Source organism: Cervus elaphus, chromosome 7, assembly GCF_910594005.1.
Source record: "Cervus elaphus chromosome 7, mCerEla1.1, whole genome shotgun sequence".
NCBI lineage: Eukaryota > Metazoa > Chordata > Mammalia > Artiodactyla > Cervidae > Cervus > Cervus elaphus.
Genome location: NC_057821.1, coordinates 12,041,919 through 12,063,623, shown reverse-complemented (window position 1 = coordinate 12,063,623; position 21,705 = coordinate 12,041,919). Strand labels below are relative to the sequence as shown.

General features: G+C 44.2%; 1 protein-coding gene across 2 annotated transcripts; it reads left to right on the top strand.

Moving 5' to 3' along the window:
• Positions 1-711: 711 nt before the first annotated feature.
• On the top strand, positions 712-20,966 carry PPIL1 (peptidylprolyl isomerase like 1). Of its 2 annotated transcripts, XM_043907326.1 has the most exons (4): positions 712-1,013; positions 4,125-4,279; positions 18,967-19,035; positions 19,794-20,966. In XM_043907326.1, the coding sequence occupies exons 1-4, from the start codon at positions 958-960 to the stop codon at positions 20,012-20,014; spliced, it is 501 nt and encodes a 166-aa protein (XP_043763261.1). In that variant the 5' UTR covers positions 712-957; the 3' UTR covers positions 20,015-20,966. The 2 variants fall into 2 exon arrangements, with proteins under 2 accessions (XP_043763261.1, XP_043763259.1); XM_043907324.1 differs by lacking the exon at positions 4,125-4,279 and having other exon boundaries at positions 713-1,013.
• Positions 20,967-21,705: the final 739 nt, after the last annotated feature.

Below are 21,705 nucleotides of genomic sequence, written 5' to 3'. Positions count from 1 at the left end.
ATGGACAGAGAGGCCTGGAGTGCTGCGATTCATGGGGTCTCAAAGAGTCGGACACGACTGAGCAACTGAACTGAACTGAAGTTTAATTTGCTTTATGGCTATGGGGCTATGGACCTGTTGTTGCTGTTTAGTGCCTAAGCCATGTCCAACTCTTTTGCGACTCCATGGACTACAGATCAGGCTCCTCTGTCCATGGGATTTCCCAAGCAAGAATACTGGAGTCATTTGCCATTTCCTTTTCCAGGGGATCTTCCTGACCCAGGGATCTAACCTGTGTCTCCTGCATTGGCAGGTGGATTCTTTACCACTGAGCCACTTGGGAAGCCTGGCTATGGACATATAAGTCATTTAACTGCTGAGTCTCAGTTTTCACATCTGAAAAATGGGAATAATAACATCTACTTTACAGGACTGTTTTGCGGAGTAGATAACATAATAATGTTCAAGTGCTATGGAAATGTACAGCGCCTTACATTAGTGTTAGTCATGGCAGCTCTCATCTCTATCCCCTTCCATCCTCTTCCTCTTCTTGGGTCTCAGCACTATTGTGGGACTAAGAGTCTTCCAAACGGAAGGTCAGGCTTTCACTCCAATAGAAGTGCAGATTTGCTGGTCGCTCACGCCTCCCCATGTCTAAACGAACCAATCAGAGCGTCTATAGAATGGCGCGGTCTCTCTCTTTCTCTCTCTCTCCACTTGGAGATCACCTCCGATGGAGCTTGGCACTTTTCTTCGTCCTAGCAGACAGCTTGCTTTAGCTTCACGCTCTAGATTCTCGGCCTTGGAGGTGGGGGTGAGGGCCGGGGGTCTTTCCTCCGCCTTGTCTCAAATCGCCCCGATTTTGGCATCTCTGGAGTTGAACCGCGGGAACCGGAAGTGTCTTGCAGCAGCCGCGGGGCCCCGGCGAATCGACGCCGGAAGTAGCGATCGCCTCGGGAGTTTTCAGCCAGCCTCGCCATGGCGGCGATTCCTCCAGACTCTTGGCAGCCGCCCAACGTGTACCTGGAGACCAGGTGAGGGTCCGGCCTCCGGGGCTGGGCTGGTGGAGGCCACGTGGAGTTTCAGGCTTAGCCGCGGGGCTGGGTTCCGGGCTTGCGCCTTCGGAAGGCCAACCTCCTCGTAGAGGGGCGGTCGCGAGGGCCGCCTTGGGGCTGAGTGGGGACCGCCACTGCCCGCGTCCGTGCTCCTCACCCACTTGCGCTGTTAGCGACAGCGACCCGAGTGCCCTCCTCCTACCCATCCGTTCATTCATCCTTTCGTTCAGCCAGCGCGCATTCAGTCTACAGACCGGGGACGTGGGATCGGAGGGTCAGAGGTGGATGAAATACAACCTTGCCTTTAGTATAGTGAAGGAGACAGACATGTAAATATTAAGGGTTGTAAGTAGCTCAGATATTTACACAGATTTTTAGGAGAACACGGGAAGAAGCGCATTCATTCCCTCCTGTCAAGGAGTGATAGTATTGAGCACCAAACAGCTAGTGCCATATCCCCTATGTGTAGCGTCACATTTAGTTTAATCCTCTTAGCAACTCAGATCATGTAGGTACTGTTCCACCTTCTCTCCAGTTTTAGCAGAGGAAATGTCAAAATTTACAGAGTACATTGTTTGATTAAAGTCTTGTAGCTAGTAAGTAGGGGAATCTCATTTGGAGCCTGGTCTGTCTGCCTACCTAGCTAGGTTCTTTAGCCCCATTCATTCCATTGCCTCTTTGGAAAAAGTTAAAAGTGATGTTTCCGAAGTAGGACAAATAACCTTAAGTAATTTCTTACTGCTCCAGCAATATAAAATTGAAATTTTGTGGTCTCACCTTCAAAGGTGATTTTTTTCACCAGGTCTTTGCCTACCTCTCTGCTTACAATCTGTCATTTGCACATCAATAGCCAAAGTCCAGCCATTGTCTTTCCGTCTTCCTCTTGCTCCTGCTGCTTTCCTTCAGAGCACAGTTCTCTCAGATGCTGCTTTTACCCCCTGGCCATCTTCCCCATCTTCTTGCAAGGGAAAATTCTACTTTTTCTGGTCAACTTGAAAGTATGTAATTTCTCAACTACCTGTTTTGTTTTTTTTTCTAATTACAAAATAAATGAAAATTTAAATTCAAGCAGTTGTAGAAGTGTATACAGTAAGAAGTGACAGCCACTCCTGTCTGTAAACACACCACTGATAGTTTGAAAAGACCCTGATGCTGGGAAAGATTGAGGGCAGGAGAAAAAGGGGACGACAGAGGATGAGATGGTTGGATGGCATCACCGACTCTGTGGACATGAGTTTGGGTAAACTCCAGGAGTTGATGATGGACAGGGAGGCCTGGCATGCTGCAGACCACGGGGTTGCAGAGTCGGACACGACTGAGTGACTGAACTGAACCGATGTTGGATGATCTGCAGATCTGTTTCTCTGTACATAAAGACATTTCTTTTATGTTCTTTATTTAAACAGTAATAAGATTGTATGATCATACTGTATGTTTTTTTCTGTAATTTGCGTGTAATACATGCAGCCTTCTGTATGGATATTTCATATTTTAGTCATTCCCTCTATGAAGGACATTTAAATTGCTTCTCATTTTTTTTTTGTTAGGACAATTACTAGAATAAACATCCTTGCACCTATGATATCCTCAAGCACTTTTGTAAGTTTTCACAGAGAGTAGAAACTTTAGAAGTTGAAATTGCTGTCAAAAGGTATGCTCATTCCAGATTTGTATAGGTTATTTTCTGATCGCCATTCCAAAAAGTTATTCCCTGTATTTTAAAAGTATCCACCAGAATGTTCCTCTGTAAGAGGAAAAGCACTTAGAATTGTGTCTTACACAGCGTAACTGTTAATCTGTGTTAAATGTTAGGGGTGTAAAGGATGAATTGCCACTAGGAAGGCTTTTAGAAAGCTACGTTCTAGCACATACCACATTTATTTATAGAGTCCTTACACTGTGCTTCACACTGGGTATTCAGGCTATACAAAGTTGACTCAGTTCTTAAATTCTTGGAGCTTAAAGTCTAAGTGAGTGATGACATGGAGGTAGATGAATAATTAAGATAAGAAGGCACCTATTTTAAATCTTATTTGTTCATTTTTCTTAGCCGCATTTCAGGGGGGAAAGCGCTCATCACATTGTTGTTGCTTAGTCATGTCTGAGTCTTTGCAATCCCATGGACTGCAGCATGCCAGGCCTCCCTGTCCTTCACTGTCTCTCGGAGTTTGCTCAGGTTTGGGGCAAGGTTTGAAGTAATCAGGTTTTGCCTTTGTTGCACCCTTCCTCAATACACACAAATTGTACTTTTTTTTCCCATTAATTTTTTTCCAAATTTATATGGCTCAAAAATCACTGAAAGCCTTTCTGTCTCTCATTTACGCAGTTTCCACCCCATCCCCAGAAACTTGGGCTGTGTGCTATGCTTAGTCGCTCAGTTGTGTCTGACTCTGTGTGACCCCGTGGACTATAGCCTACCAAGCCGCTCTGTCCATGGGGATTCTCCAGGCAAGAGTACTGGAGTGGGTTGTTGTGCCCTCCTCCAGGGCAACTTCCCAACCCAGGAATCGAACCCAGGTCTCCCGCATTACAAGCGGATTCTTTACCATCTGAGCCAAGGGAAGCCCATGAATACTGGAGTGGGCCGCCTATCCCTTCTCCAGGGGCTCTTCCCCACCCTGGAATGGAACTGGGGTCTCCTGCATTGCAGGTGGATTATTTACCAGCTAAGCTGCCAGGGAAGCCCCCAGAAACTTATATATATGTAAATAAATGTGAATTCCCAATATTTTAATAGCCAACTTAAAGTTATAAACTAGGTGTAAGATTTTTCTCCCTAATTTAGGGGTTGGTTATATTAGTGTCCAATGATCAGTGATTTGTTGTATATAAGGCATTAGGATTTTTAGTTGTCCATGGTTGCTTTGCTTGAAAGAAGAACCAGAAGCCCCAGCATGTTTTCCTCAAAGGAGGTGTCTGTGTTTATGTTATTTGCATTGTGTTGTTTCCTTCGCTGAGCATGCAATCTGACCTTTATCATCATTTCGCGACTCAATAAGCTTGCAAATGAAGAGTTGTGGAGTGGTCCTGTAATGCTCCTGTGTGCTGTGACCTTGTTCTTGACTGGAGTTCTGTCCTCCCCCCCTGCAGCATGGGGATCATCGTACTGGAGCTGTACTGGAAGCATGCTCCAAAGACCTGTAAGAACTTCGCTGAATTGGCTCGTCGAGGTTACTACAATGGCACCAAATTCCACAGAATCATCAAAGACTTTATGATCCAGGGAGGTGACCCAACAGGGACAGGTACAGTTAAGTCAGTGATGGTTTCTGAAGCCTCATCCTGTTTATAACTGGGTATATGGCAGCCAGAGCTCTCTTCCAGGTATCAGGGCCTGGGTTAGTTGATTCTGGCGACCACTCCTGCCCTTGCTACCACACACCCTTCCCCAAACACACGCATATGACCAGAAACCAGTCTTGACTCTTGAGCTTTACAGAGTTTCTCATAACTTCTGTGTATTGCTTACTAAGAGCAAATAATATCTGCCTGAATTGTAGTAAGTAGTTCGTGTGGTAAAGAATCTGCCTGCAATGCAGGAGACCCCAGTTCCATTCCTGGGTCGGGAAGATCCCCTGGAGAAGGGATAGGCTACCCACTCCAGTATTCTTGCTTGAAGAATCCCCATGGACAGAAGGGCCTGGCAGGCTGCAGTCCATGGGGTTGCAAAGAGTCGGACCACGACTGAGTGACTAAGCACACGGTCTCGATAATCAGAAGAAAGATATTTGCAGAGTTTTGAGGAAAAGAAAATAGTGGATTCTTTGATTCACTCATTTAACAAATATTGAGCACCTGCCTTGTGTCAGATGTTTTTCTGAGTTCTAGGGGCATGGCTCCGAATAAAGGAAAATAACCCTCCTGCTCCCTGTAAAGCAGGAAAAAGATTCAGTGATGGGATTTTAGTGGAAAAGTCAGGGAAGTCCTGTCTGAGAAGATGTGGTTGGAGCAGGGATCTGAAGGAAGTGAAGGAATGAACCTTGTTACTGAGAGAAGAACATTTTCCCTTGGAGGGAAGAGTAGGCCCAGAGGCTATGAGGTGGGAGCCCCAGTAGGAGATCAAATAGGACCTTATAGGGCACAGTCATAGAGACTTCGGGTTTTATTCTGAATAAGATGGGAGCCATTAGAAGGTTTTGAGCAAAAGAGTGACATCATCTGATTTATTCTTTAAAAAGATCACTGAATTCTGTTTGGAGAATAGAGATGGGGCAAGAGAGCGAGCTGGGGACCAGTTAGAAAGCTGTTGTTGTCAGCCAGTCTGGACACGGTTGGGACTGCGGTGATGGTAGAGATGGTGGTGAGAAGTGACTGGATTCAGGTTATGTTTTGATAGAAATAGAGCCAGTGGAATTTGCTGAGGTTGGAAATGGGGAGGGGCAGTTGGGTGAGAGAAAGAGATGGTTAGGGATGACTTCAAGGTTCTTGACTCGAATTTAGTAAAATGAGAAGGCTGAGAGAGCAGCATGTTTGGATGCAGACCAAGAATTTGGTTTGGATTTTGGACACTATATTTGAAAGACTTGTCAGATCTTCAGTAGGATAAGTAATGGGATATGAGCGTAGAGTTCATGGTAAGGTCTAGGATGGAGGTATGAATTGGGAGTTATCATCATTTAGGTGGAATTTATTACTGAAATTGGTAGATGCCAACATTTATAACTTTCAAGGGCGCTTGCCTCTCAGTCTGCATTTTTCTCTCTGCTGATTCCTACTCCTGCTCTTTTCCCTTTAAGTAAGCTTGGGTCTCTGTGGCAACTTTTTTTCCATCTTTTTCTTCTTTGTCATTCTCAATTGTTCTTTGTTTATCCTTTATGACTAAGAGGCATTTTATTTTTTTGATATACTTGGACACATTTCAAAATACAGGATATAGAGGAAAGTAGAAAAAAAGAACCAAAAAATCAGTCATAAGAGGGAATTTCCTGCTGGTTACAGTGGTTTGGACTCTGTGCTTCCATTGCAGGGGCTTGGATTTGATCCCTGGTTGGGGAGCTAAGATCCTGCAAGCCGCACAATGTGGTCAAAACAAGAAAAATCACTCATAAGGATACCTCCTAAGGATTCCTAACCACCGTTAGCTATTTCCCCCAGTATCCCACCTCTCAGAAATAATGAACATTAACTTTTGGTGACCATTATTCTAGACATCTTGCGTTTCAGATACCTAGTTAAAAGGATGGATCACCAGCTAGATGGAAATAATTTCAAGAGAATTAGGCTATGTCATGAATACTGTTGTTTTTTAAAGAAAAAGTATTGTATTTAATTTTGTATCTATTTAACAGAAAAATTGACTTCCTGCTCTGAAAGATGAGGCAATTATACTTAAATTTCTACCCATTCCTATTGTTTAGGAAAACCTTAGTTTTGTCTACCTCCTGTGTTGGGAAAAATTCAGTTCTACCGTCCTGGGCTTCTCCTTTACTTTTATGTGCTCACACAGAACACTTTACTTCTTACACTTCTGGTCACCAAATATATGGAGTTTTTCTCCGCACATCAAGCAATTTCTTGGACACCAGCTGTGTTTGATTAATTTGCTAGAGCAGGACACAGAACTCGGGGAAACATAAGTGCTTACTTACCAGTTTATTAAAGGATATGACAAAGAATAGAGACGAACAGAGATGCTTCAGGTGAGATCTGGAAGGGTGCTGGAGATTGGAGTTTCTGTCCCTGTGGAGTTGGGGTGCATCACCCTCCCAATGTGTATGTATTCGTCTTCTTTGAAGCTCTCTAAAGCCTGTACTACTGGGATTTTATGGAGGCTTCCTCATGTGGGCATAGTCAATTATTAGCTCCATTTCTAGGCTTTCTCCTCTCCTTCCCTCTCTGGAGAAGGGGGTGGGGCAGGCACTGAAAATTCTAACTTCTAATTATGACTTGGTCTTTCTGGCGACCAGCCCCCATCCAGGAGCCCCCCAGAGTCACCTCATTGAAACACAGGATGGTCCTCATGCTCTTATCACTTAGGAATTTATAAAGGTTTCGAGAGTCATCTATTAGGGACAGGGTCAAAGACCAAATATTAGAACAAGAAGTACTCTTAGTGTTCTTATCACTTGGGAAATTACAAGGGTTTTAGAAGCTCTGTGCCAGGAACCAGGGGCAGGTATCTATTTATATTTTTTTCTATTGTCTCACACCTGTCTTCCCTCCTTTGCTCCCAATTTTTTGTTAGTTTTGTTTTTCCTTATCAGAGTTTAGAGCATTTTCTTTACTGCACTCATGAGTCCCTCAGTTACAGAGTGGGTTTACATTTTCAGAGGATTCAGCGCTCACCACTAGGCTTCTTTATTCGTAAGTACTAGAAGGCAGAAATGGTTTTTATTGCAAGGGCTGGAGGGTGTTATATTTTTTAACTCAATCGTGCTTGAGAATTTCTTCCAGTTAAAAAAAGACCATGACTGTATACTTGGACCAGACAAATTCCCTCAGATCTTTTCAGACAATCCTACTCCATTGCCTTCTGGTTTTGAATGTGGCTGTGGAAAATACTGAGGCCAGATTTGCTCCTTCCTTCAATACAGGGGGAAAAATTTTTTTGTATTCCTGAATATTTTCTCTTTTATACTTACTGGACTTTCTATTTCAGGGAACTAGTTATTCTTTGTTTCATCACCTTTACCTTCCATGTCTGTCGCATTTCTTCTGAGTAAGTGAGATGATGTTTTTCTATTTTTTCCTGCATCCGCTGAAATAATCTCAGACCTTTACTCTCTGCCTTATTCAATTTTGAGTCATGTCTATTCTGTTCTTTACTGCTCTGACATGTTTATTAGTGCTGTCTTCGTGTCATTTGACTCTCAAACTTTCCTCAACTCTGCCATCTTTTCACATTATCCTGTTGATTTATATTATCTTGTCTTTGAGCTCTTGTTTTGTTGAATTTTTCTTATTGAAGCATCTGTAGCTGAGACAGCCATGGAGAAGCCCTTCTTGGATTGTATTTTCTCCCTTCTTTTTCTCCTTCCATTTGTTGTGTATGTTTGCACAGTCTCCGTGCCATTTCTTGTCATCTTATCCATGCTTAGTGTGGGAACCTGCATAGAGCTTACCTTTTATTTGCTTGCAGGGTAAGTAGATTCTCTTTGTCACTGTCCCCACCTCTGTGGGACCAGTTACCTTTCCCATCCCAAATACTCTGTTGCCAACTTCTGCTCTGCCTTCCCAGACTCCATGCTAGCGGTGTCCTTCTGCCCCCCGGGGTCCTGGGCAGCCCTTGAGTGTAGCTGGAGCAGAGGAAGAAGCCTCATGCCATTTATCGTTCTCAGCTGTGTTTCCATAACAGGAGATAAATTAGCAAGAGAATAGCATACAAATTCATTTCATATAAGTTGTGCGTGATGTTTCCTTTATAAGGAAATGGAGACCTGAAAAGGTCTGAGCGTTTCTATGCTAGGGTTGGTAGAGTGGAAAGTTGTGGGAAGATGTGATCGGACAAAAGTGGGTATGAGTATGGGCTCAGTGTAGTAAACTAGGGGAGACTTAGCAAGGTTTGTTCATTCAGATTTCTCTTGATGTCCTTCTTTCTCGAAGGTAGGAATGTTCTTTCCCCTGGGTGTACGAAGGTGTCTCTCACTTGAGGGTCTTTATGCCCACTTCAGGGGAAGGTCAGAAAGTCCTTCCTTCACCTGCTGTTTCTCAGATTGCTTCCACTTGAAATATTCAGTAAGGAACCTTATTTTGGAGTAGTGTATCCTCGTCCCCCATCGTGGCCCTGTGTTCCTCCTGCCCACTAAGGTGGCCATTGCTGGTAGCCTGACCGCCACCACTGAATGCCTGTGGTGTGTGGGCTTCTGCCTTCAAGAGCTTCTCCTTAACTTCTTTAGGGCTGTTCACCTACTCCCCTTGTTGGCTTCATAAAATTGGAGGGTATGTGTAATAATTCTCTGGGTGACGTGCCTCCTTTCCTGATTTCTACTTTTAGGGAATGCAGGAAAAAGAATCTCTTAATTCTTTCCTTGACTGACTTTTCAGAATCTTTGGAATAAGATTGTCTCTCTTGTCCAATTTGGTTTTTGCTGATGAATTTTTGACTTTGAAAGAGATTGAATTTGGGGGGTTTGCTTCATCAGTTATTGGAGGGGGCAGAGTCTAATTCTGCTTCACGCCACTTTCTTAGTCTGAAAATGTCCTGTCAACACTTTGATGTACTTCTTTCCTGTCTTCCTCCTCTCCCTTGTTATGAGATAAAATCTTAATTTATAACACCAGTAGAACTGAGAGTGTCCTTGATTAATGTACAAGAATTGGAAGTGACTCAGACGTGAGTGCTCATATCAGAGCTTCCCAATATTTCTATAATTGGTTCTCAATCCTTCATAATGTCACATTTCCCTGATGTAATTTTAATGAAATTGAATCACTCAAAAGATTTCCAAATAATTGCATCCAACCTCAGGTATAGTGAGTGGTTGAGCTAAGCCTGCTGGCAGGCCTATGATGGAAGGCAAGCAGGAATTGGGCCCTCCTGGGTCCCGAGTATGGACTGCTCGCTGATTAGGTAACACGAGATATGCTGCCTGTGGCATCCTGTATCATTTCCATCCCCAGACGTCCCTCAGTCTGGCTTCTCTGTAACTATACTTTCCATGATCTTTCTGATACACCTTTGCCAGATGTTTTCTCAGTTCAGTTATCTTTGACCTCCTATTCATTTTAAACCATTTTTCTTCTTTTAAATTCCCCTTATTGTAATAATGCTATGTTGAAAGAGTCCTTAGCCCTCTGAATGTCTTCTATGGCTTTTCTACTAACTTCCCTCTCTCCCCTCCCTATGTGGCCTGGCATCCTATCAAGCTTTCCTTTCACCCTTCCTGCTCTGCACTTAGCCTCATGGAGCTCACTGGCTGCCGTGATTGCATTGATTTAACTACATGCTGATTATGCTGTGCATTGCCCTCACTCTGATTTCATCTCACCTCTTAGTAGCTCCAGGAACACCTGACATGTAAAGTGCTCAACAGCAAGCTCCTTGTTAATTTTATTCACTTGATGAATGTTTGCTAAGAGTCTGCAGGGTATCCTGTACTATTCCAAGGCCTGTGAGGAGTATTTAAGCATTAGAAGCCAAGGCATTTTTCTCTTCCTTGCAGAGCTTCCTGCCCTGCCAGGAAGACAAGGTACTCATTATAAGAAACAACTAGAAAGTAATAATATGGGGGCTTCCCTCATAGCTCAGTTGGTAAAGAATCTGCCTGCAATGCGGGAACCCCGCATTCAGAACCCCGGTTCAAATCCTGGGTTGGGAAGATCCGCTGGAGAAGAGATAGGCTACCCACTCCAGTATTCTTGGGCTTCTCTTGTGGCTCAGCTGGTAAAGAATCCACCTGCAATGCGGGAGACCTGGGTTCGATCCCTGAGTTAGGAAGATCCCCTGAAGAAGGGAACGGCTATCCACTCCATTATTCTGGCCTGGAGAATGCCATGGACTGTATAGTCCAAGGGATCGCAAAGAGTCAGACACAACTGAGTGACTCACTTTCAGAAAGTAATGGTACAATAAATATGCACATTCCTGGTTATACGCTTTCTGTTATCTATAGAACCTAGGTTGGAATAATTCATAATAAGAGAAAAGTACAGTGGAAGTGGGACTGGAATGGGATGGAAGCATATTTTGAGATGAGCCTTAAAGGAAATGTAGAATTATAACTTGAGAGGACAGGGAAGGGCATTTTAGATTTCGGAATGAATGCAAAGAGGAGGCACAAGGAACAGAGGCCTTTAGGATGCAAGGGAGAGCCACCACCCCAGGCGTCGTGTTTCACACTGGACTGGCAGTGACGTAACCCAGCTGCCTCTCCACACCCAGGACAGATGCAGGAAATGTGATTTCTAAGGCCCCTGAACTGCATGTTTAAGGGACAGTAAGGGAGGACCACTTAGGGACAGACCGCAGAGTAGTAGGAGATAGAGTGGGGGTTTAGAATCTCCAGTTCATGGAGATTCACAGACAGAAGTTCAGATTTGGTCTAGCATCATTCGGGGACCATTTGGGATTCTTTGTAAGGAAAATATGTGAGGACATTGAATCCACCCATGGTACATGGCAAGGTAATGTAGTGTTGGGGTGAACTACCAGTGTAGAGCCTGGTGGGCTTGGGGTTGAATCTTAGCTTCACATGAACACTTCTTAAATGTAGACAAGTTAGGTAACCTTGCTGAGCTTCTTATCTGTAAATGGGGAGTGTGGTTATATGTACCGCAGGTTATTAAGAGTAGTAAATGAGCAGATGTTTGTAAAATGGTTAGCACAGACTTGATACAAAATACGAGTGCAGAAAAATACGGGTTTTATTTTTCATTTTGGTTATTAATTCATTTAACAAATGTCTGTTGGATTCCAGGCATTATTTTAAGACCTGGGGATACAATAATGACTAAGAAAGCCCTTGTGAAACTCATTCTAGTGGGAGAGAGTGAACAAATAAGTACATAATATGGGTGACAAATGATACAGAAAAAACGATGGAAAAGGGGATAGAGCAGGGATTCTCAATCTTGGCATTACTGACATGTTGGGCAGGACAGTTCTTTGTTGTAGGAGTGTCCTGTGCCTTGCAGGATGTTTAGCTGCTTCCTTGACCTCTACCCCCAGATGCCAGTAGAATCCCTCAATGTGATAACCAAAAATATCTCCACCTATTGTTCAGTGTCCCCAGGGGGCAGAGTCTCGCCTGGTTGACAACCACTGGGATGTGGAGAGAGGTGGTATTGTGGATAGTATGATTAAGGAAGACCTCTGGTAAGTTATTTGAGCGGAGCTCTGGATGAAGAAAAGTAGTAAGCCATGAGACTGTCAGGGCCAAGGACAATCCAGAGGGAACAGCAATCAGAGGTCTCAGGGCAGAGTGTGCTCCGTGAGAAACAGCAGAGGCCAGTGTGGCTGGAGCAGGTGAGTGAGCGGGGAGAGTGGCAGGGGGTCATGGAAAGTGTTGTAAGTTGTCGTGAAGAGTTTGGATTTTGTCCTAAGTGTGAAGAAATGTCACTGGAGGATTTTGAGCAGAGGTCTGCCATGATAAGACTTGTTTTAAAGGATCCCCCTGACTTCCACATGGAGAATAGACTAGCAAGGAAAGCTGGAGGCAAGGCCAGAAGCAGGGAGACCAGGTAGAAGGTTTATAGTTGTCAAAGCTAAAGCTTGTAGTTTAGACTATGGTGATAGTGGTTCCATTGGTGCTGGTCCTCTGGGAAGCGCATGCCTAGATAGAGTTAGGAATTCAAGAGATTTAATGGGGTAACACCTGTGAAAGATAAAGGGGTGAGGGAGCAAGGATTGGAAAGAGAAGTCTTCACGTAACAATGCAGGTCTAACATCTGTGATAGAAGAGAAGGAAGCAGCGAAGGGGCCAGCAGAGGAAAATGAAGAGCTGCAGTAAAGGTGTGATTTCAGGAAACGTGACATCAGCTATGAGACGCTGCTCGTAGATCAGGCAGGGCGAAGCCTGAGGACTGGCTGTTGGATTTAATGACAAAGTAGTAGGACCGATGACCTTGACAAGAGCCGTTTCAGCAGAGTGGTGAGGTCAAACATGTGGATGGAGATCATTCAAGAGGCCGGAGAAGAAGTGGGATGGAGTTTTTCTGGGAATTGATGCAGAGATGTAGGGGGAAGCTTAGAGACAGTGTTTGTTATTGGTGCTGTTTTTCCAAAATGGGAAATAGTAATACCATGTTTTTATGCTGATAGGAATGATGTACTGATAGGAATGATGTGCTAGAAAGAAAGTTGATATAGGAGAGTGGAAAATTGTAGTTGCAAAGTTTTTTAAAGGTGAATGGGCTTGATTAGTATGGTGGTAGGACAGTCAATTGAACAGTTTGAGTGTATTAATAATGGAAGAGGGAAAGTAAATGGGTAGAGATGTAGGAAGGAAAGAGGACATGGTGAAGACATGTGAAAGTTCTCATCTTTTTCTCAGTGAAATAAGAAGCAAAGTTACCCACAAAGAGCAAGGAGCAGTGGGGGAGTGGTGGAGGTTTGAAGGCAAACTAGAATAACCTAGGGCTGACTCCCAAGGTGGATCATGACCTACAGTCACCTCTCACAGAAAATGTTCAGATTATCTCAAAGAGGGCTCATCATCACTGATACCGCTGTGCGTGCTTCATGTTATATATCACATGGTTTCTTGTATTATCTCATTTAATCCTTGTAACAGTCCTGTGAAATGTAAGTACTACTACTATTCCTATTTTACAGATAAGGAAACTGAGGCTTAGAGAGGGTAAGTGTCTTGCTTAAGGTTGCACAATTAGTACGTGGTGACGTGGGAACCAAAATCCAGATCTCTTTGACCACAAAGGCAAGTGAGCATGAGAGGATTCTTAACTGTAAAGCTTCTTGGAGAACTGTAGTGTCATTTGCTGTGTTAGATCTGGTATCTGGCATCTGCCCTGGTAATCCACTAGCAGCCTCACTAGTTAGTTTCCCCTTCCTACTGTTAACTAACAAAGTGGTTGTATCAGTTTCAGATCCTTTTGGCTGCAAGTAACAGAAAACCACGGAGGCTTTGTTTTTTTAATGTGACAAAATGTCTGGAGTTAAGCAATTGTAGGCATCGGTTTCTCTGCCCAGTTGTCAGGGATCTAGGCTTGCTGTGTCTTTCCACTCCACCATTCTTAGTGCTTCGGCCTTTGATATCAAACTTGTCTTATGGTTGCAAGATGGCTGCTGTTGCTGCTGACATCACCTCTGCTTTCCAAGGAGGAGATGAGAGACAGAGGAGTCTGTCTGCCCCTTTTTGTCAGGAAAGCTGTAGTTTTCCTAGAAGCTCTACTCACTGGCTTCTGTTTACATTAGTAAGTCAGAACTGGGTCATCTGGTCACCCCAGCTGCAAAAGGGACTGGTCAGTACCTGCCTTTTTTGTCTATGAGGTTGAGGCAGGCTGTGGAGAAGGGGTTGGAAATGCTCAGAAGACAGCTTCAGTATCTGTTAGAGGCTTTCTTGCTGGGAGAGAGGCTTTGATTGGATTGGTTAGTCACCTTCTCGTGTCAAATGCCTGAAGCAGAGCTTTCACACGGGCCTCCTAATGGATAAACTGGCTGACCTCTGGCTGCTTTAGGGCTGGATATTGATCCGTGATCCCATCAGCTGTGAGAGTGGTGGGGACAAGTAGCACCAGGTTTAGCGATCTCTGTGTGGGAGACCACTCTGCATGTCTCAGATGCCACCTCATTTCATCTTGAGAGGTTTCTGTAGGCGGTGAGCAGGAGCAGGAGGAAGAGACATCAGAGGACTCTTGGGACTAAGAAAGGATTTTTGTTTTGTTTGTTTTAAGAAACAGAAAGCACAGGTCATACGGAAACAATTTAAGGAATTTCAACTGCAAAAAAATTCTTTGTGCCAGAAGATCCCATAAAAAGAGTGAAAAAAGTAAATTGGAAAAAAATACTTGCAAAAGCATTAATTGACAAAGGATTAGTATCTAGAATAATCCTACTAATAAAATATATTTATATGTGTATGTATGTATATATAGACACACACACATTGTAAAATGTCAGACCACTCAGTTGGCTATTGACAGAGGAGGAAAGCTAAATAACCACCAAACATGAAATTATGCACGGCTCCAGGAGAACACAATTTAAAGCACAAGAGAGCTGACATCTCTAAAACTGACACGTTAGAAAGCCTGGCAAAAGGACCTCAGGCAGTGAGAGTGAGAGCGCTTGGTTGGGGATGCAGATGGGGGCCACATCTGACAGGATAGTTGGGGAAATGTAGTAATGGTGACACGCTCATAACCTGTGAGCCTGCACTTCCCCCCATGAGGTATAGTCCCTGAACACTCCTGTACTTGTGTTCGGGAAACAGTAGAAGAATGGTTATTGCAGCATAGTTTATGATAGCAAAAACATGGGCAAGATCCTAAATATCCATCGCCATGAGAAAAGATAAGATTGCAGTGTAATCAGACAATAGAATGAATACTGCGGAGAGCTACCTGGAACAAAATGGATAAATATCACTTACAGTGTGAGCCAAAAAAAGCTAATTGCAGAAGAATATATAGAGTATTGGAGAAGGAAATGGCAGCCCACTCCAGTATTCTTGCCCGGAGAATCCCATGGACAGAGGAGCTTGGTGGGCTACAGTCCATGGGGTCGCACAGAGTCGGACATGACTGAGCGACTTAAGCATAGTACATATAGCGTATAGTACCATTTATATAAACTTAAAAGCATGCAAACAACAAGGATTGTTTAGGGATGCATACAATATGTAGTAGAAAAGAAAATGCACAGAAATGTCAAATTCCTGGTCAGAATAGTGGTTACCTGAGAGGAAAATGAGCTCCATCACAGCCCTTGTTAGCCCTTGGGGGAATGGTGGAGTTGAGGGAGGGAAATGGGGTGGGGGTGGGGGATGTGTGCTTGGGGCCTTTGACTGGATTTGAAACCGTCTGGTGTGATTTCAGGAGGCTTCAAAGAGTTCCCAGTACCACAGTTCTTTACGTCTCAGCACGGAAAGAATTCAGTGAGAGGCAAAGAGATATAGATAAGTGATTTATTAGAATAGGATGCTTGTGCGGTTTACAAGTGGGCAGGCGAGGGGTTGCCATGTGCTGAGAACTGGGCTACAGTTTTATAATCAAAGGAAAAGCGGGGAGCAGGGGAAGAACTTTTTTTGTCTTTTCTGACTAGACATTATGTTTCCATCATCAGTTCCTCCTCCAGGTTGCGTAGGGAAGTTTTTCATCCCTATATGGTCAAGTTAGGTCCACAAATTATTGTTTTTTATGTGTGCAGAGAGCATGTCCTGGGGATCATTAATTTACCGAGCTCCCTGGGCAAGATGTGGGGCTAATGCCACCACTGTTTTATTGTTTGGGGGCAGGTCTCATGCTTCCCTTGCTAAGCAAGCCTGCTGTTTATCATTAACTCACGGGGGTCTCCCACGTTTTTTTCTACTTACAGTCCCCCTAGTGGGGTTAAGTATTTAATCACCTACTTTGTCCCTTTACTCTGTCCCTGTCAGACTGGCCATATTTTCTTTCTTTTTATTTATTTGGCTACACCAGGTCTTAGTTGCGGCATGCAAGCTCTCAACTGCAAATTCTCAAATGTGGGGATCTAGTTCCCTGAACAGGGATTTGAACTTGTGCCTCCTGCCTTGGGAGTGAGGCGTCTAGCCGCTGGACCAACAGGGGAGTCCCTGCACGCTTTCATTCCTTGAGAGGAGGGTACACAGTTGTTCGTCATATTATTCTTTGTATTATTTTATGTCTGGAATATTAAATACTTTGAGTAAATGTTTGAAAGAGAGGACTGAAGAGTGAAGAACTTTGAGCATAGAGTGTGGAAAACGGGCCTGTGCTTGTACCAGAGGAGGCACACAGTGCATTTTGACCGCTGCTGCTGCCGCTGCCAAGTCGCTTCAGTTGTGTCCGATTCTGTGCGACCCCATAGATGGCAGCCCACCAGGCTGCCCTGTTCCTGGGATTCTCCAGGCAAGAACACTGAAGTGGATTCTCCAATGCGTGAAAGTGAAGTCGCTCAGTCGTGTCTGACTCTTCGTGACCCCATGGACTGCAGCCCACCAGGCTCCTCCGTCCATGGGATCTTCCAGGCAAGAGTACTGGAGTGGGGTGCCGTTGCCTTCTCCAATTTTGACCGCAGAGCTTCCTAATTGTTGACTTTGTATGTGATCATTGACCTGTTGCCCGCTCTGCACCAGAGAACTTTTTTTTTTTCCCCCAGAGAAGTCTTTAATCACTCCAGTCCTCCTACCATCTCTCCCCTATTCCACATGCCCAAAGGAATGCTTTGATTGGAATTATTTGTCTTTCTGACATTTTGCTGCAAACCCTACTGAACTGAATTAAGTTATGAAAAGATAACATTATGAGTAAACTGTCTTCATGGCCTGAAGTACTTGTGGTTGGTCAAACTATGCCTAGTGAGTAAAAAGGAGTCTCCAGACCCTTTCTTCTCATCTCCTGATTGCTTAAAACTCCAGGCTTCTTCCACGAGGCTCTGGCAGTCCTTGACTTGCAGAGATCATACTTCCGAGCTGCTGAACTTCACCCTCAGTTTGCTTATTCAAGCCCTGGGGGTAGGGCTTGACCTGGATTTGTCCCCATAGCCCTCTTTCTCCTCTTTCATCTTCAGCCCTAGCTCTGCAGCTGACCCCCCTACCTCCACCCCAGGCTTAAGCAGAAACCTTGACCCTGTAGTCAGAGGGAATGTATTGGTTATATAAGTGCTGTTTGGCGGTATACTGGCAAGTTGGAATTTTTGGAATGAATTTTTACGTAGTTTGGTAGTTCAGTAATTTTCCAAAAGCTTAGGTAGCCTGGGCCAGGTGGGAGGTTTCCCCAACTTGTTAGGATTCACCCCCATGCCTCTTTACAGGAGAACAGTGCTTCCTTCCTGAACCGGGGGCTGTGACAGGCTCCCTGTGGTGGAGCATCCTAAAAGATAAAGCAAAGGATTTTTTTTTACCATGGAAACATCTTAGCAGGGCCCAGGCCCTCTGGGGGTGGACATGGTGCTCTAACATGCTACTTTCACAGCAGGCTGTAAAAGAAAGTGAGCTCCCTGTCTCTGACCAGTTTCCTGGCTGCCAGGCAAGCAGAATAAGCTGGTAAAATCCACTGTTCACTTTGTTTCAGGCTGTTTTGTCTTGACTGGCCAACTTGAAAGTGAAAGTGAAAGTCACTCAGTCATGTAAGACTTTTTGTGACCCCAGCACTGTGTACAGTCTATGGGATTCCCCAGGCAAGAATACTGGAGTGGGTAGCCTTTCCCTTCTCCAGATCTTCCCAATCCAGGGATTGAACCCAGGTCTCCCACATTGCAGGTGGATTATTTACCAGCTGAGCTACAAGGGAAGCCTGAGAGTATTGGAGTGGGTAGCCTATCGCTTCTCCAGCAGATCTTCCCAACCCAGGAATTGGACCAGGTTTCCTGCATTGCAGGTGGATTCTTTACCAGCTAAGCTATCAAGAAAGCCCTGAGAAGCCAAAATAATTCAACAAGGCATATGGTTGACTAAATAATTGATTAAGAGAGTTATCTCCTATTAGGACATTTTTTCCTATGGTAAATTCTTATTTAACATATCATTTTTTTCTAACAATAAACCTGGGTGCCCAGCATAGCAAGAGTATGGACTCTTGTGGACATATCAATAATATAAATAATGTGGTGGTGTGGTTACCAGCAAATCGTTCCCAGTGCCATGTTTCTTCATATTCTTCTTACAGTATGTGGCCTGTCCTTCTAATGAATTCTTACTGTAATATTATTATTTTCTGCCACATTGCCACTTAGCACTGTCCCTTTTTCTCCTTAAGCTAGTTATCTTTGACTTAAATGATTTTTTTTCCCCCTCATCTAGGTTAAGGATAGTGAATAGGTTTCAATTCTTATGCCATCTCTGAGCCATTGAAAACGACTGTCTAGAGTTGTGGGTGGGTACAGATTCAGAGGCCAATCTGAACTCTGCAGGGAAGAATGCTGATTGATTAGCACAGGGTTAGGGCTTGGACCACTCCTGTCTGAAGTACTCATAAAAGTGTAAAAAATTAAGAAAGCTCTTAACACGTCAAATCATGATTGGTGGTTATTGTAGATTGTTAGATTCAGGAGAATTTGCTATTCCTTTGATAATGATCTATGTTTTCTGCGTTTTGACAGTGAACATGTATTACTTTAATAAGCAGGAAAAAAAAAAAAAACAGTGTTATTTTGAAGAGAAACGTCCTACCTAAATGAAATTGGTGATTTGAATGTGCTGCGTCAGTGCTTGATTCTGCTGCTGGGCTGTGTAGTTGCAGTGTACTTAGCGGGCAGCTGGGTGTGCTCACTGATTTTCCTTTCCTGTACTCCAGTCTTTTTGGCCCTGGACCATAGTTCTTGTTGTGTGGTAGAACGTGGGACTGACTGACTGGTTTCCCATCTTCTAACTGGCAGGTCGAGGTGGTGCTTCTATCTATGGCAAGCAGTTTGAAGATGAACTTCATCCAGACTTGAAATTCACAGGTAAGTATATGATCTGGCTGGACCGGGTAGGAAGAGGTAGTGGGTTTTAAAAGCTCACTCTTTTGGCAGCGATTCAGGGTGACTGCCTGACACCGTGGCGTGGTGCCATGTAGCTGCCCAGCTGCAGCGCCCAAAGAGCTCTGGCTGATTAGGGAAAGCGGCACCTCTCGGAGTCCTGAGCGTTTCAGAGTGCTGGTCTGAATGATCTCAATTCTCACTGCTTGTTGAATGTTGCAAGAAAGCAAAAGCTTCTGCAAAGAAGCAGGAGACCTTCCTGGATTTTTGAGGGGAATTGAGAACCTGGTCCAGCAGTTGGCAGGGATCATGATGGATATAAGCTGAGGAATAGGTGAAGACAGGGCTTCCCTGGGGTCTCAGAGGGTAAAGTGTCTGCCTGCAATGCGGGAGACCTGGGTTTGATCCTCGGGTCAGGAAGAGCCCCTGGAGAAGGAAGTGGCAACTGACTCTAGTACTCTTGCCTGAAAAATTCCATGGATGGAGGAGTCTGGTAGGCAACAGTCCAGGGGATTGCGAAGAGTCACACATGACTGAGCAGCTTTACTTCAGGTGAAGACGAGGAAGATCTATGGGGTAGTCCAGCTGTCCGCCTCTGTGCGGGAGCAGAGAGCCTGCCCTGGAGGCAAGGTTGTCCGGTCGGGTGCTTGGTGTGGCTTCTTGCTATCCCTCGGCTGGTGTAGCAGGTCCAGGCTGGAGTGTCAGGGTTACTCACACTCTTTCCTCTTCCTTTTTGCCACCAGGGGCTGGAATTCTCGCGATGGCCAATGCAGGGCCTGACACCAACGGCAGCCAGTTCTTTGTGACCCTGGCTCCCACCCAGTGGCTTGATGGCAAACACACCATTTTTGGCCGTGTGTGTCAGGGTATAGGCATGGTGAATCGAGTTGGAATGGTGGAAACAAACTCCCAGGACCGCCCCGTGGACGATGTGAAGATCATTAAGGCATACCCTTCCGGGTAGACTTGCTGCCCTCTCGGGCACATCCAGGTCTTCTGAGATGGCCCCAACAAACCAGTTTGCAGATGACTTAGAATGACACATGACTCTAAACTTCATTTTGGCCTTGCAGATCTGAGGCACTGAGGAGGCCTGGGGTCTTGGGTGAGTTAGAGATGGAAGTGTATTTTAGTCAGATGCTTCTTTTTCTTCCCCAGTGCCCGTGTTGACTGAACATTTGCAGAAATGCTCTTACATGATCTTCTCACTGCACGTGACCCAGACTGCTCCTTCCTGTGTGTGTCTGCTTTATGTACTTCAGAGTGAAATCAACTCTGTCATTTCGCAGTGCCTAACCAACCTCTTGTGGAAATTTATATTCCGGCCTACATTGCAGTCTTTAGTGGCTGACAGCCATAGAATTCAAAACCAAGTAGTGTCTATCAGCCTTCTTAACTGTGTGCGCCCCCTATTTCAGTCCCTTGCGTTTGTTCTTCCAGGGATTGTATGCATCTCTGTATATATTTTTCCTCTCAGAACATCAACACTGCTGTTTCTGACACTTAGACATCCCACGCAAAGCCACATTGAATTTTTGCCAAATGAAAAACGCATCCAACAATCAAGTTTCTAAGAAGGTGTCAAGTGGGGAATGATAATGTGTAATAATCGAGAAATGAATTTATTAAAAAGAAGCAGAAGCATTGACCATTTTTTCTCCAGGAAGGAGTAGAAATCTAGTGAGCATAAAGGCAGACTGTGAGTTCTCCTTAAAAAAGCAGTATTCTCATAAAGGAGAAGCACCACTTAAGTTTTTTTAAACTAAGACTTAAGAGAAATTAGGTAAGAGAGTTTATATATATTTTTTTAATCTTTCTAAATTTTTTTAAGGAGGGAGTGGTAAGGGAAAGGAAGTTAATACCTATGGAATGCATAGAAACTTCCAAAATAAAATGCCATTGATGGTTGAAATCACTGTTGTAGTCTGATCTTAAATATTTTATGAGGTTCTAACAGCCATTGGGACATCTGAATCATCTCAAGTAGTACTTACTGTAGGACTGATCTTTAGGTTTTCATATCATTTTAGGATTTGGGATCTCTAGTAGATTTCTCCCATCCAAGAGTAGGTTTGACTTTTAAAAGGTAGTACCAGAGAAAGAAGTTAAGTGCTGTTGACCAGCGTTTCTGAGTGAGGGGGACGCCCCTGTGGATTAACCAAGTGGATGTGCTGAGATACCCGAACTGTTACGTGAACTTGCAGGAGATATACCCGCATGTTATCATGAACCCAGGGGCAATGTGTGTTGTGGTATTTGCTTTCTTAAATGGATAGCTCCTTGACTGAAAGAGGATTACAGCTTAAATGTTCCTCCTTATCACTCTCTAATTTTGGAAATGATGATTTACTTTATGGAATGGCCGAACAAGGTTCTGTTCCCCAAGCTTTCCCCATGTGCATCGTTGCCTTTTATCTCAACAAGAAAGCAAAACCCAACAACAAACTATATAAATGACTCTGTAACCTCCCAGAGGTGGTTTTAGGGCACAGAGTTCTATTGTGGGAAAGTAGAAATACATTTCTTTCAGCTTGGACTGGGTGGACATAATTGGATCCTCCTCTGGGAGCAAGGAATAAGATACTCAATCACTCACCTTCCAGAATTATAATCCTGAAAATCCCTGTTTTCACCCAGGTCATGGGAGTGGTGGAA

What these genes read in the sequence shown, in the direction of transcription:
- PPIL1 (XM_043907324.1), top strand. Translation starts at nt 713, where the DNA reads ATGGAGCTTGGCACTTTTCTTCGTCCTAGCAGACAGCTTGCTTTAGCT. An exon ending in AACGTGTACCTGGAGACCAG is followed by an intron (nt 1,014 to 18,966) that starts GTGAGGGTCCGG and finishes TCTAACTGGCAG; the next exon opens with GTCGAGGTGGTGCTTCTATC. An exon ending in TCCAGACTTGAAATTCACAG is followed by an intron (nt 19,036 to 19,793) that starts GTAAGTATATGA and finishes TTTTGCCACCAG; the next exon opens with GGGCTGGAATTCTCGCGATG.